We start from the raw sequence: 15,514 nt of genomic DNA, 5'->3' as shown, positions 1-15,514 counted from the left end.
ATAAGAAGACATCTGGATATAAAATCCAGTTGTATTGTGATTGCGAATATAGTCACTAATTTGACTAATGGTCAAGACAGGGCTGCTGGTTTGTGGTAGTGGCGACCTGTTTTAATAAATTGACTAAAATGATTTGTAATTAGTATATTGTTGGCGTAAATAAGCTCTACTGAAACACTTGAAAATGTTTGTTCTCTGTAGTAGGTTAAATAGCTCTCCTGTAATTCTGTGTACACTGATAGTTTAGTTAGGAAAGCATGTTTTCATAGCTTATGGACTTGCCCTGTGATTTCATTGGTATAGGGAACTCAGGTGAGTGAACTCTCTCTACCAGTACAGGTCAGCATCTTCTCTGAAACCTAAAGCTTGAGGTGCCTCCAGCACCCTTGCCCAGAGTCACAGGGCTATGTGTCAGAGGCAGGCCTGGGACCTAGATCTTCCTGAATCCAGGTCCAGGTCCAGGTCCACACCTCCTCTGCATAATGGAATGAATATGTTTAGAACCTCTGGTGGCCATTTTTTCAGCGGAGCAGATACCCTGTTTCTGAATGTCAGAAAACTCTTTGGTCTTCTTAGGGATTAAGAGGTAGCGACCTGGCCACTGTGATGCTTTATTCAAAGTGGGTGGCACAAATGGCGTTGGTTGCTAAGTTCCAAATCTATCTCAGAGTCAGTTCATAAATAACAAGCCACTTTGGACTTTTAGGCATCTGAGCGGCACTGTAGAGCGCTGGATCTGGAGTCAGGAAGACGTGAGTTCAAATATAAGCTCAGACACTTACTAGCTTTGTGACCCTGGGCAAGTCACTGCATGCCTCAGTTTTGTCATCTGTCAAATGGAGATAATAAAAGTGCCTACCTCTCAGGGTTGTCAAGGATAAAAGGAGATCTTTGTAAAGTGCTTAGCACAGCACTTGGAACCTAGTAGGTGCTACATAAATGTTATTATTACTTTATTAAGAGCCGTTGGCCTCAGTTTCCTCTCCCAGGGGCTTGTTGTAAGGGTAAAGATGAAGTGACATTTGTAAAGCGCTTTGCAAACCTTAAGGTGCTATTATTACATAAATGACTACCACTACTGCTGCTGTTACTGCGATGATGATGACGACGATGCAGCTAGGTGGCACAGTGGATAGAGCACCTGGTGTAAGGAAAACTCATCTCCCCGAGTTCAAATCTGGCCTCAGACACTTGCTAGCCATGTGACCCTGGGCAAGTCACTTCACCCTGTTTGCCTCAGTTTCCTCATCTGTAAAATGAGCTGGAGAAGGAAATGGCAAACAACTCTAGGATTGTTGCCAAAAACAAAAACAGCCCAAAAAAACAAACCCACAGAGAGTTGGACATGACTGAAAAATAACTGAACGTTATTACCACTGTTACTGGTACTGTGCCTATACTCAAACTCCGCCCAGCCAAGGTCAGAAGGTGCTTTGCTTTGTCCTGACAGGAGAGTTGAGGGGAAGAATGAGGAAGGCGGAGAGAAAAAGCCAACATATCCGGAAAGGAAAGACTAGAAGAGACAACGTACCTTATTAAAAGTGAGAAGATGATGTGACCCCACCCCATCCAGGGTGGCTTTTCTCAAACCCCTAATGGTCCAGTTCAGTATGGACTCCCCTCCCCCTGCCCCTTTGGTTTTAACTTTTGATGGTCTAGCAGAGTGCAACTCAGGTTAAATATAAAATTCATAGCATATATTGAGCAACTATTTTGTAGTTATCTATATATAAATCTATTTTACAGCGACGCAAATAGAATAGATTATGGAATGTCAGCGTGTAGATAGATTCAGAGTGCTTTTTCACTAATATACCTAATGATTCGTGCTGAGAATACCCAAGTACTGTACTGTACATTTTAAATGGATATAATTAAAATAATGAGCTCTATTTTAAAAGTGATATATGAAAAAAAAATTTAAAAATGGAACTAGAAGTATCTGCACTAGTAATTCAAAGTGATATAACTACTTTGTGGTGCCTTTGTTATTAGGATACCTAATTAAATGCAAAGATTGGGAGGAAAGCAACATTTGGGCTGTAAATTTAAAATGCAGAAGTCAAGAAATAGCTGCAGTGGCAGGCCCTCCCCTCTGCATGGGGAGGACTCAAGGGCATGGCACTGAAGAGGATGACTAGTCGTGTGAAAATAGAACAGGTGTACTACAGAGGTGACATGACGGTGGCCCCGAAGCCAGCCCTGGAACCCGAGCACAGGAGCTAGGATGTGTCTGGTTCTTCTTTGGTGGTCTCTGTGTTGCCTGGAGGACTGGATGCTGACTTCTGGGATTGGCCGGGAGCAGCTGATGACTGCCCAGTGGGGGAAGCATTTGCACCAGGCTAAGCAAAGTCTGCCAGCTAAATGCAGAGGGTTAACAGTCAAAGTTTGAGTGAGCTTCCTTCTCATTGTTACTGTGTACCTCCAGAGTTTGACCCTGTTTGCCTCCTATGCCCTGCTTCCCCCTTTCCCCCCACTAAGTATGCTTTCTGTACACCTGCTGTCACCCCATCCTCAAACTATACACCTGCTTACAGCAAAGGGTCCAGATTGGTCATTTAAACATTCATGGGAATATAAATGAAGGTTTTCCCTTCCCTGGGCATTTTGGGCCTGATGTTTCTTTGCAGACTTAAAATTATTTTCCTGTTAAAGAGAAATTTCAGGCATCAGCTAGGAGGAAGGTGATTATTGGGAGGTGGGGAGGGGCAGGGGCCTTCTTGAGGGCTTCTGAAATCGTGCGTAGTAAGCAGCCCACTGTACCAGGCAGCTAGCTGGTGTAGGTTGAACAACAGACTTGGCATCAGGAGTCCTGGGTTTCTGGAGTCTTATTAGCTTTGTGACTTGGAGTGAATAACTTAGCTCATTTCCTCACTTTCAAAAGGGGAATGGTGATAGTTATAGCATTTACCTCCTAGGGTTGTTGCGAGAATCAAAGAAGAGCATATATGTAAAGAGCTTTACAAACCTTAAAGGGCTGTATAAATGTTTGCTGTTTTTGGTTACTGTTACTGTCGTCATTTAAAGGCAAAAGCCTGACTTGGTCTCTTTCCTGCTTCCTCACTGGAGCCTTCACTTAGCATTGGATAGTGGACAGAGTGTTAACTTTGGAATCAGAAGGCCTGGGTTTCAATCCTGACTCTGTCCCCTTCTTGCCTATGGGACCGTGGGCATCAGACTCCTCATCTGTAAACCGAGGGGGTCGGACTCAGGTATCCGTGAGGGCTCATCCACTCCTAAGTCTCCGCTCCTGAGTTGTGGCTCTCACTTGGACTCTGGTCCTCTTCCTACGGGCAGTGTTTGTTGAACTTGACAAAGCTTCTAGCTGCCTTAGAACCCTAGAGTCTTAAGAGAGCAGAGCTGGAAATGATGGTGCGCAGCCCTCTTATGTTATAGACAAAGACACTGAGACCCAGAGCTGAGAGTGAGAGGCTGACGACTGTGCAACTCTGTCTCACTTAAATCCAATTCACTCGCAAGTCATCACCCTATCATCTTACTGATCCTCTTCAAAAACGAAGGACGAACAACAATAATACATACCCACATGCACGCACACACATATGTGCACATATATGATACTGGGGAAGGGAAATCCAGTTAGGAGAGAAAAGATCTATCTACCTGTCTATCCACAGATATATACATACGTATACACAATATACAAATATATCTAGAAGATTTAATATGTATAAATATATGCACACATATATACTATATATAATATGTGAAAATATATGCAAATTTTCTTCTTGAGTTGTTTTTAGTTATGACCACCTCTTCTATGACCTTATTTGGGGTATTTTTGTCAAAGATACTGGAGTGGTTATATGTGAATACACACATATATACACCCCTACATACATCTGCCACCCTATTTGGGGTTTTCTTGGGAAAGATATGGAGTGGTTATATGTGAATATGTGTGTGTGTGTGTGTGTGTGTGTGTATATATACACACTCACATACATACATTGAGCTCTTGTATACACGTGTGTGTATGTGTATGTGGTTATGCATGTATGTTTTGTGTATATATGTTATTTCCATATATACCTGTATATGCATGCACACGTGTATATATAAATATATACATGTATGTGAGATATTTATATGTGTGTATATCTATATCTATATCTCCTGACTATATATATCCTGACCAGATTTCACACCAGCCTTGTCTTCTCTTCCTTCTGCCTTTAATTTCCCCGGAAGCAGTAACAAACTCTTGGCTCTCTGTACCCTAACTACCCCTCTTCAGTGAAACTCATTTTTGTCTCTCAAGCCTTTGTGTCTGATCCCTTTGTCAAATTGCTCATCTGTTGCTTATCTACAGGGTCTATTGTACTGCCAGCCTCTTTTAGCCTCAGCCTCCACTCTCTTGGAAATAGCCACAACTCAATCTATGTCCTTATTACGCCCAATTAAGAGGGCTAATGATGCTAAAGCAAATATGTAAATTGTGAGTGCATGAGTGAATTCACATTATACATTTAGAGACCTAAAAAATGGAGTCCCCATGATTTAGTCATAGGATCACAGAATTTGAGCGGTGGAAGGGACCTTTAAGATTATCAGTTAATGATGGTGTTTTTGACAGGTGATCATTAAACCTTGATATGAACTTTTCCAGACCCTTCACAAGGCATGCCATTCCCTTGTTAGGCAAGTCTAATTGTTAGAAAGTTCTTCCTCATATTGAGTAGAAGTCTGCCTTCCTATAACTTTCTCCCACTGATCACAGTTCTGTCCTTTGATCTCATGCAGAATACATGTGCAAATTAATTCCCTCTCCCATGCAAAAGCTCTTTGGGTGTTTGAACACAGTCATCATCTTCTTGCTCCTTTTTCATTTCTCTGAACTAAACCTTGCTGTTCCTTCCATTGATTCTCATAGGATGTTTGCATCCTTTTCTATCCGGGTTTCCCTCTTTTGGGTATATCCCAGTCTGTCTTAAAAAGCTTAAAAAACTGATACCCATAAGTGAACACACTCCTCCTAATGTGATCTGACCAGGGCACAGTAGGACAATCTCCTTTGGTGATCTGGGGAGTATTCCTTCTATTAAGACAATCTATAGTCACCTCTAGGAGATTTGACATAATCAGGACAGTGTCATTTCCAAACAGGGACATATTGGAGGGACTCTGTCTTCCATTCAGGCTCAGGGCTGGACCTCTGCCATGATAGTAGCAAACATCTGTGACCAGCAGATGCCTCTCTGTTCAGTGACACTCAAAAGATAGTAATAGAAGTGCAGGTCATTCAAGGGGCAATGGAGAAGAAGCATAGTCGTATATAGTGGACATGTGGAAGCACAAGCGAATTACTAGTAAAGGAGTTGCATGGGAGAAGCAGTGCAAAAGATGTCTTAAGAGAGATGGGTGATCCAAAAAGCGGGTGGACCAGTTACGTGGTGAATGAGGGATACCCAGTGAACAGCCTACATGCTCCATTGGTGCCCATGCAGTGTCAGGAGATGAAGAAAGCCTCTTGTGTGTTGACTGGGCAGGAATCATACTAGATGAGAAGGCCACTTTGCCTCTGGAAATCGTCACCATACCAGTGAGATCACAGATCGCTCCAAGTACCAAAGGAAGGTCTCATTAGCTTTTGTCATCTACTCCTCATATTAAGCTTGTAGCTAACTAGATAGCTCTAGATCTTTATCACATGAAAAAGTCATTTTCTTTGCTGAAGTAGTAATGGTCGTGATGGGGGTGGTGGTGGTGGTGGTGGTAGCAGTGGTAGTAGTGGTAGTACTTGCGGTGGTGGTGGTAGTAATACTAATAGTTAACATTTATGTTTTATATATATAATTATATAACATTTTTATATGTACATATGATTATGTAACATTATAATGCTTTGAGATTTGCAAAGCACTTTTTACACATTAATGTATTTGATTCTAATGTCATCAGAGAATAAATCCAGAACTGAAAAAGTTTTAGAAAAAAATTTACTAAGTCATCCAGCAGAGGGGAGTAACAAAGGTGGCCCACTTCTTCTGAGCCGCTGTAAGTTTAACCTGATATAGAATTAAAACAAAGTCATGAGGAGGAACTAACAGCTGGTTAAATGTGGTTTAATTTGTAACTTGACTTAGTTTACCTGTAGAGTTTAACTAGGCTTGTTTCCTTAGGGAATATATGGGATTATGACATTGCTTAATTAAGTTTTTTCAACTTTTGTGACATTGAAAGAAACATAGGATTGTGAATCTTTTTAAAAAACTATTTTTGTGATATTCGTGGCTATGTTTTCTTTCAGTGTCTGGGAAATCTCCCTGTATTGTGGAGTACACTTGTTTCCTGTTACAAGTCTAAGTACCCTGACTTACGGCCCCTGATATTTACTCTTTTTGATCCCTCTGACTATGCGTTGCCCCCAGTCTGGTCCCTACCCCTCCGTAAAGGAATTATATCACGTTCTAGATAAATTGAGCAGTGAAGGGGATGCTTTCCATCGACTCGGGTTACTTAACCTAGCTCTTTGCCTCTGGTAATTGTGCTTTCTGTAGTACAGAAATGCTGGGCTTTAAAAAGCCCCAAAGGGGAGAAACTATAGGAAAAACTTAATTGCATTGTTTGAACCTAGCCCTGTGTGGCTGAGAGACCAGACTTGTTGCTTAGAGACTAGATTCATTTAATGCTTAACTTAAGACAGCCAGGTTATGCTGACCCCAAAAACCTTTTAGGGATCTGAATATTGATGCAAGGAATGTAAGGAATTTCCTTCTGTTATACATCTTTATCATATTACATATTTATCCTCTTAGCAGGTGAAAATTCTACCCCCAACATTCCTATTAGGAAAGGTTTTTTGAGGGGAGGAGAGTCAGCATAACCTGGACGTCTTGAGTTAAGCATTAAACACATCTGATCTCTAAGCCAAGCCAGGGCTAGGCTCAAACAATGCAATTAAGTTTTCCTATACTCACAACGACCCTGGGTGGTAAGTGCTATGATTATCCCCATTATACAGGTAAGGAAAGTAAGGCCAAGAGAGGTTAAATAACTTACTCAGGTTACACAACCAGTAAGTGTCTGCTTGCAAGATCTCTCCTATGTGTCAACTCCAGGCCCTTCATAACCACCGTGGTGTAGGCCTGCCTCACCTCACTTCTGTACTGCAATAACCAGCTGGTTGGTCTCTCTGCCCCAAGCCTCTCTCCTCGGCTGTCCACCTGCCACTCCACTGCCAAAGTGATCTTCTTAAAGCACAGGCCTAACCACATCCTTTCCTCACTCAGTAAATTCCAGTGACTCCCTACGACCTCTAGGATCAAATATAAAATCCTCTGTTTGATTTGTAAAACCCTTTACAACCTGCCTCCTTCTTAACTTCCTGGGCTTAGAAGGAACCTTTCTTTATTCCCCCTTCTATGACTCTGTGATTCAGTAACACCGGTCTTCCTGCTTTCCTGTATACCTTCTCCCATGTCCAGACCACCCCCCATACCTAGATGTTCTTCCTTCTCATTTCTGCCCTTTGGCTTCCTTCAGGACTTCTACAAGAAGCCTTTTCTGGTCCCCCTTAATTCTATTGCCTTCCCTCTGAGACGACCTCTGATTTACTCTCTACATATGTTATATGTGCGTAGTGATTAGTATATCTCCTCCATTAGAATGTAAGCTCCTTAAGGGCAGGGTCTGGTTTTGCCTCTAATCATATCCTCCGTGTCTAGTACAGTCCTTGGCACATAGTATGTATTTAATAAATGATTATTGTCTTGTTAACACCAAGTCCAATGTGCTGTAAAATTCTGGTTTATTTATTTGTACTTTTCTTTTGTGTTCCATAGGGCACCAGTGGTCTCTTCACTTCCCTCTTCACTTTGGCCTGGCTCTACTGGGTCTGTACTTCCCCTTGATTGGGATGGTTTACTTCCTCAATCACCCTTTGCTAGGCATGACCAATAGGAATTGTGGGGTGTTCTCTGATGTTCAGATGGATGGTCATGATTTAAGTGAAAGGGCTTCAGGGGAGAAGTCAGGAGACCTGTGTTCTAATCCTAACTCCATCACTAGTTTGCTATGTAACCTTGAGCTGGTCATGGAATCCTTTTTAGTTTCGAATTTCTCTTCTCTTAAAATACAGTGGTGGGAAGAGGTTACCGTGGGGGTAAGGACAAGAAGTCTTAGTGCCCTCCTTGGGTCCCAAGGCTGTTGTAAGGATCAAATGAGATAATTGACGGACATGGCGTTTGTTTTGTAAAAGTGAAAGGGGTATGTAATAAAGCAGTGCCTCAAAATTGCAAATTAAGCCCTCCTAACAAATGGATGGAATTCTTGTAGGAATGTCTTAGAACAGGGCAGCTTAGCTACCTAGACACAGAAAACCAGAAATGATCTTGGACGTCATCTTGTTCAGGCTTCTCATTTTACAGGTGAGGAAACTGAGGCTTAGAAAGGAAGTGACTTGTTTAATTCACACAGGCATAAGGGGCAGATCCAGGCTTCAAATCCAGGTCATTGTGGGGAGCCCTTTCTCCTGGTTTTAAACAATACAGACCTTTTTCCCCCTTTTTCTAATTTTTCTGATATTTTTGTTCCTCCCTCCCTCCCTCCTTCCATCTCTTTACTTGGTCAGTTTTTGCCCACTCTCTTTTTCCTTTTTCTCCCCTCCCCCATACCTATTATCAGCCTCCTTACTGGATCTTAGGGCTTAGAAATAGTAAGGGACCTTAGGGATCATCTTTTCCCATTCTGTTGTGGTCACTTAGCCCAGAAGGGGCTTGAAGAGGCTCCCAAACCCTGGCCTAGAGCCTTGAATGGAGGCAGGAGGTCAGTAGGGCTAGGGGAGCAAGTGCATTTTTCTGTTTCCAAATTAGGAAACTGGGAATTTAGGAAGAGGCATGTGTGTCACCATTTGGCTAGTAATAATGTCTCTCCATGGCTTCCCAGGGTAATGCTGTTGTACCTGAGGGTACTGTTTGGTGGTTTATAATTCTTATTACTGCTAAAAATGTTCTCTGTTACTGTTCTTTAATCTTACTGGGGCCCTGTGATTTCCATTCAAGAATGTATTTTAAGAGAATGAGTCCCACTTTTAACTGGCCCACGCTGAGTCTGTTCCACCTTTGCCAGAATGAGAGAATGTGCGTATGTGTGCCCATATACTTGTAACATGTAAAGGTAATTCAATTTAGTAAACATTTATACAAGATACTTCTGAAGGCTTGGCCTTCAGAGTCATTAAGGAAATACTTATTAATCACATCCTTGGTGCAGCACCCAGCACTAGCTGCTGGAGAGCCTTGTGATACTGAGCCTGCTCTCAAGTAGCTTATAGTTTTACAGGATGTATACCGACTGGCTGATATAAGAGAGAGTGTAATACATATCAGAGAAATATCTGGATTATGAGAAATTAGGTGATAGATTACTTTCTGCGGGTGGAGAAGGTATTTTCGTCGAAGGCTCCAAGGAAGAAGGGGTAGTACACCTTAGCTGGGGCTTGAAAGAAAGGAGAGGAACTTCCTCTGTTTTGGGCACAGGGAATGTCATAGGAAAGGCACTGAAGGAGTGAGAGTAGTCTGTTTTAAGAATATAGAGAGCGCAAAAGGGGAATAATGAGTTAAAAGTAATTTGGAGTCAGACTGTAAATGGCCTTGAATGTCAGTTTTTTAAATGTATAGTTTAGTTGGTAGGCAGTGAAAAGGCACTGGAAATTTTTGAGTAAAACATGACATAGGATCATAGGTTTAGAGCTAGAAGAGACTGTAGTCAGGCATAGGTCCTCTGACTCCTTTTCCAGTGGCTAATTCCACCCCAAATACAGTAACTCTCTCTCCCTCCTTTCTCCCCTCTTTCACTCCCCTTTTCTCTTTCCCCCTCTCTTCCCCTTTCTCTGCCTCCCCACTTATATATATAATCTAGTACAAATTCCTCATTTTATAAAGGATGAACCTGAGGCCCAGAGAGGTTGAGTAATTTGCCTAAAATTGCACTCTTAGTTTCTGGAGGCCAAACCAGGACTGTAGAATTCAGCTCTCTTGACCATAAGCCCTGCAGATCTTTCACTTTTAAGCATGCCAAGTAGGGTCCACTTAGAGCCCTGAGCCCTGGAGCTGTTCTTCTGGGTTCGCTGAACAGGATGGAGGTCAGCTCTGGTTGGGGACCAAGCCCTGTGAGCTTTTTCAGCTGGTCTCCTTCTTAGCTCAGGTGAGGATTGTGTTTGACTCAAGTGTGGTTCATGTGGAAGTGACCCTAGACTTGACTCTTGCTGTTTATCCACAGAAGATCAGGCCCGATCCATCCTCTTGTGTCCTGGTAGGGACCAGCCTGTACCCCTGGAGGCGAGAGTGCCTGAGAAAAAGCTGAGCTCCTCAGAGCCAGGCAGGCCCAGCTGTTCCTGTGCATTCGCTCGCTCGCTCACTCACTCACTGACTTACTCATTCACTCATCCATTCATCTTTTCTGCCATTAAGGAAACCAAGTGGTTTGGCGAGTTGCTAAGGAGGTGGAGGGAAGGGATGGAGGGGCTTGTTGAGTTGGCTGTGGGCTTGGCTTCAGGAATAGTGAGCTATTAATCACACTTCTCTTTTCCTCAATGAACAAACAAGAGATGAATACTGTAAGGTCTGACAGCTCTGACGTGGCTGACCCACTTGGAGAAGCTTTGTGCTTTCCTTGTAGGAGGCTGGGCTGGAATTGTTCCTGAAGACACTTCTCTCTTCCTCTGGTCTTTGGCACTTTCCCTCCTCCCTCCTGTCCTTTTCCCCAGGGTATTTTCCTTTCCTTTGCCTTTCTAAGGAAGATCTCTATTCACTGCCGGTTGGCTGGGGACTTTACCTTTCTCTCCCAGTTCATTCTTTCCATCTCATGGAGGAGGCAGAAGCTTTTTTTCTTCACCAGCTCCCAGAAAAGAACTGTGGATCAGTCTGGAGCTTGGGGGCGGGGTGGGTATCCTGTTTCCCCGTTCTTGTTTTACTCCGTAGATTTAGAATAAGTCCAAGAGCCAGGAAATGGCCCAAAGCAGATGACAGACTCATAGCCCCATTAGCTTATAAGTTTATGAGATCCGTGTCACCATCCTCATCATCATCCACAACCTGTAGTAAGCACTTTATACATATCCTGCCTTGTGTTAGGCTCTGTATAGGACAGAAGGAACTTAAGAATGCTCCAAGACCTTACATTCATTTGGGGAAATGGAACATAATCTTTGAATGTTTTTGGGAACATAGAATTTTGGAGCCAGAATGCACCTTACAGGTGATTTAATTCAGGCCCTTCATTTTACAGAAGTGGAAGGGCTAGAGAGGCAAAATGACAACCCAAGGTCACTCAGGTAACAGCAATGTTGTTTAATGAAGAACTGTGAATGACTCAGCTGTTCTTAATACGGTGATCCAAGACAATCCCAAAGGACTAATGATGAAGCATAGTATCCATCTCCAGAGAAAGAACTGCTATTGTCTGAATACAGACTGAAGCATGTTATTTTTCACTTTATTTCTTTCGTTCTTTTTCTTTTATTCGAGTCTTCTTGTACAAAATTACAGATATGGAAATGTTTTGTGTGATTGCACATGCATAACCTATTTCTGATTGTTTACCATCTCAGGGAGGGATAGAATTTGGAACTCAGAACTTTTAAAAAAAGTTTAAAAATTGTTTAAAAATGTAATTGGGAGGAAAGTTTATATATATCTATACACACACACATTTACGTACACATATGTGTGTATATATGTACATATATACATGTGTGTGTATTTTCACTTGATCCTGGCATCCTTCCTAGCTAACTCTTTGAGAAAGCTTTCTACACTTCGTGTCTCTACTCTCTCCTCTTATTCTGAACTCTGGAAGCCAACCACATCATTGGTGGAAGTTGCCCTCTCCAATGTAACTAGTAGTCTCTTAAATGACATATCCAATAGCCTTTGGTCCTTCTGGACCTCTCTGCAACATTTGACACTGTTGGTTGACACTAACCTCTGGGATACTCTCTCCTTACTTGGTTTTTGTGCCATTGCCCTTTCCTGGTCCTTTTCTTCTGTCTCCTTTGCTGGTTCCTCATTTGTCTCAAACCCACTAACCAAGAGTGTCCCTCAAGGCTCTGTCTTGGGCCCTCTTCTCAGATGTTTCCAGAACTACATACTCAGTCCTGGCCTCTTTTCTGATCACTACCTCAAATTCAGTATGTCCTAACCAGAATTCATTATCTTTCCTCTCCCCTCTTCCAAACTTCTCCATTAGTATCACAGACTACACTACCTCTCCATCACCCAGGCCAGCAACCTCAGGGCCCTCCTTGACTCCTCCCTTTCTTTCCCCTCACATATCCAAATGCTTCACCATATCTTGTCATTTCTGCCTTAAAAAAAAACCACAACCCCAGTCCAGCCCCTCATCACATCTCACACGGACTATTTCAGTAGCTTTCAGAATGATCTCTCGCTGCCATCATCTTCCACTGAGCTGCCAAAGCGATCTTGTAAAGTATAGGTCTGACTGTGTCATGCCTCGGCTCAGTGAGCTTCAGTGGTTCTTTGTGGCCTTCAGCATCAAATATAAAGTCCTCTGTGTGGCATTTAAGACTCTTCCTAAACTCTCCTTCCTCCTCCCCAGTGTTCTCATCGTTTATACTCACCTCCACACACTCAAAACTCCACCAGCCTTGTTGGCAGTTCTTTGAATACACCATTCCATCTCCTGGATGTGTGCCTTCTTTGCCCTGGCTGTGCTCCACCCCTGGAATGCTCCCCCTCCCCACCTTGGCCTTATTCTCTGGCTTCCTTCAAGACTCCACTTAGATCTCAGCTTCTTCAGGAGTCCTTTCCCAGTTTACCCAGCTGCTCACGCCTTCCCCTCCCACATTGTCTTTCATCTAGTCTCTGTACATCTTATATCACCTAGTTATTATTCACAGGTCACTTCCACCATTAGAATGTGTACTTTTTTTTTTGCAGGGGGGGGAAGGCAGGGCAATTGGGGTTAAGTGACTTGCCCAAGTTCACACAGCTAGTAAATGTGTCAAGCGTCTGAGGCCGGATTTGAACTCAGGTACTTCTGACTTCAGGGCCGGTGCTCTACTGACTGCCCTACCTAGCTGCCCCAGAATGTGTACTTCTTGAAGGCAGAGATGGTTTGTATCCCCAGGGGATAGCACCATACTTGGTACAAAGTAGGTACTTACTGACTAGCTGATCTCAAGACCCTGCAAGATGCTAGAAACAAAAAAGATAAAATGCAAAGCAGCTCCTGTCTTCAAGGAGCTCACATTCTGTTGGTGAACTGAGGACAGAGTGGAAGAAAGCGCTTGCTTGATCTTGTCTGGGTTAAAGAGCTCTGTGTAGGTCTTGAGGGATGGAGAAGACCGAGAAGACTTAGGGAAAGATGTTGTTCTCTGTTGCCGTGCTGATCCAGCACCTGCTGTTTTCACGACTTCAGAGCCTTAATAACCACCCATGTTAAAGGACCTCCATCATTAGTGTTGTTAACAGTGTATTGAATAACCTCTTTATGGAAGTACCTCTTGAGTTCCATCCTCAGGTTGCTGTAGGATAATGAATTTTGGGGCTGTATTTGCTCTCCAAGAACTTGCTGGCAGAGAGGGGTCTTGATATGTTTGAAGGGAGGGAGGACCCACACACACCAACTCACACATTCTTGAAGTTGAAGTGAATAAATTATGCTATCTAATTAAATTAGTCTGTGCTTTAATTAATTAGAATGATCTGTGTTAAAACTTGCTCATCTAGTGGACTTTTTTTTTGTTCTTTTAAAGTATATTTTGTTGATATCTCTTGTTTTTTTATTGTGTCCATTTCTCAATGTATTCCTTCCTTCTTTCCCCTCCCAGACAGTTATCCTTTATAGAAATAATGATAGAAACTGAACCTGTCTGTGAATTGATTGGTATAGGGAACTCCCAGGTGAAGAAACTCCCTCTGCCAATGAAGGTCAGCAAATTCTCTGCCATCTGTAGTCTTAAGAGTTACCTGCAGCACTTAAACGTCGGGTCTTGGGGTCATGACTCACGGTTTAAGAAACGCTGAAGGGGGTCACCAGTGGAAAAAGTTTAAGAAGCCCTGACCTAGAATACTGAGAGTTTTGGTTGTGTAACAGAATTTTTTTTAAGGGGAAGAAATAGTTCAGTAAAACTAAGCAGCACCATGGAAATGTCAGCAATTCTCTGTGGCGTTCCACAACCGTAGTCTTCCACCTCTGCAAAGAAGCAGGGGAGGTATTTCTTCCTTGGGGTCACATTTGGTCCTTAGAACTCAACAGCATTCTGTTGTCTTTATATATCAACATTATTATGATTTTGTATATTCTCTTTCCTGGTTCTGCTTACTTCACCTTGTTTACATCATTTCGTATGTCTTTCCATGCTTTTCTAAGTTGGTCGCATTTATTGTTTCTTATAGCACAGTCATATTCTGTTATATTCCTCTACTATTTAGCCATTCCCTGGTTGAAGGGCATTTACTTTAAAAAAATGAACTTATTTTTAAAGCATACTGGTTGGGTGGGGGTGAGTTGAAGGCTGCTGCAGGTACCATCTTACCCCACAAACTGACATGGCAACGTACTTCATTTTGTTGGGTTGTATCTTAGTTCCTACACCTTAAAAAGGTGTATTATAAAGATAACCTCCTAACTGTCAGCAGGGCTAGAGGATTGAGGGATTTCATATCAGGGAAATACTACAGACCCTATATGTAAGAACTGAACTAGTCAGATGTGGGATACCATTAGTCAGCAAATAAGGCTTAAATAAAGTGAACATCGAGGGTCCTTGCCCAGATGCAGGGCAGGCCCCTGATCTCTTCTGTGTGCCTTTGCAGGGAGAGGCTAAAGAGGAGCCCGAAGAGTGCCAAGGCAGAGGGCTCCAGTCCTGTGCCGGCAGAGACCTCACTGTGCTCGGAGCAGGGGACGATGACAGACGTGAAGGTGAAGACGGAGCTTCCTGATGACTACATCCAGGAGGTGATCTGGCAGGACGACGCCAAAGAGTCCAAGAAGAACGTCAAGGACGGATCTGGGGATGTGCCGGCTGAGATCTGTGTGGTGATTGGGGGTGTCCGGAACCAACAGACCCTTGGTGAGTGACCCAGAGTGACTGCTGAAAGGTGGCAAGCTCACTTTCCTTTCTCATTGTCTTGAGTAGTTTTAGCAGCAAGTCAGAGGGGATGGGCAGGATGGGGCCAGGGCCGTGGGGAATAACTATATATTTCCTGTACAGCATCTTAGCCAAGACTACCAGTCTGTCTTCCTCTCACTCCTTTGATGTTCTCTTTTTTCTGGATCTCTTTGTATGGCAAACTCTTGAGTTCCATGGAAATAGGTTTCAGAGCAGGTCCTATCCTTTTCCTTTGGCTCTTGAGCCAAGGAGGGAATGTGTTGTTGACTCTCACACCCTATAACTTTTGGTCTGCTCTCTACCACACTCTGAACCAGTAGAATTGCCCCTCATGGTATCACCTCCATCCATCCCCTTGGACTCTTTCAGGACATTCTTTTATCTTCTTGTTCTTTGTGTTAGTATGCCTTC

General features: G+C 43.0%; 1 protein-coding gene across 1 annotated transcript in view; it reads left to right on the top strand.

The window, feature by feature from the left end:
- ZNF618 (zinc finger protein 618) overlaps positions 1 to 15,514 on the top strand; it is an 89,629-nt gene that overhangs the window by 16,186 nt on the left and 57,929 nt on the right. The window contains exon 2 of the mRNA XM_036750839.1: positions 14,808 to 15,064. Within this exon, the coding sequence (XP_036606734.1) occupies positions 14,899 to 15,064 (166 nt within the window). The 5' untranslated portion in view covers positions 14,808 to 14,898. The remainder of the gene's footprint in view (positions 1 to 14,807; positions 15,065 to 15,514) is intronic.

This window comes from Trichosurus vulpecula, chromosome 3 (genome assembly GCF_011100635.1).
Source record: "Trichosurus vulpecula isolate mTriVul1 chromosome 3, mTriVul1.pri, whole genome shotgun sequence".
In the NCBI taxonomy this organism is placed as follows: Eukaryota; Metazoa; Chordata; class Mammalia; order Diprotodontia; family Phalangeridae; genus Trichosurus; species Trichosurus vulpecula.
This window is presented reverse-complemented; position numbering and strand designations above follow the sequence as displayed.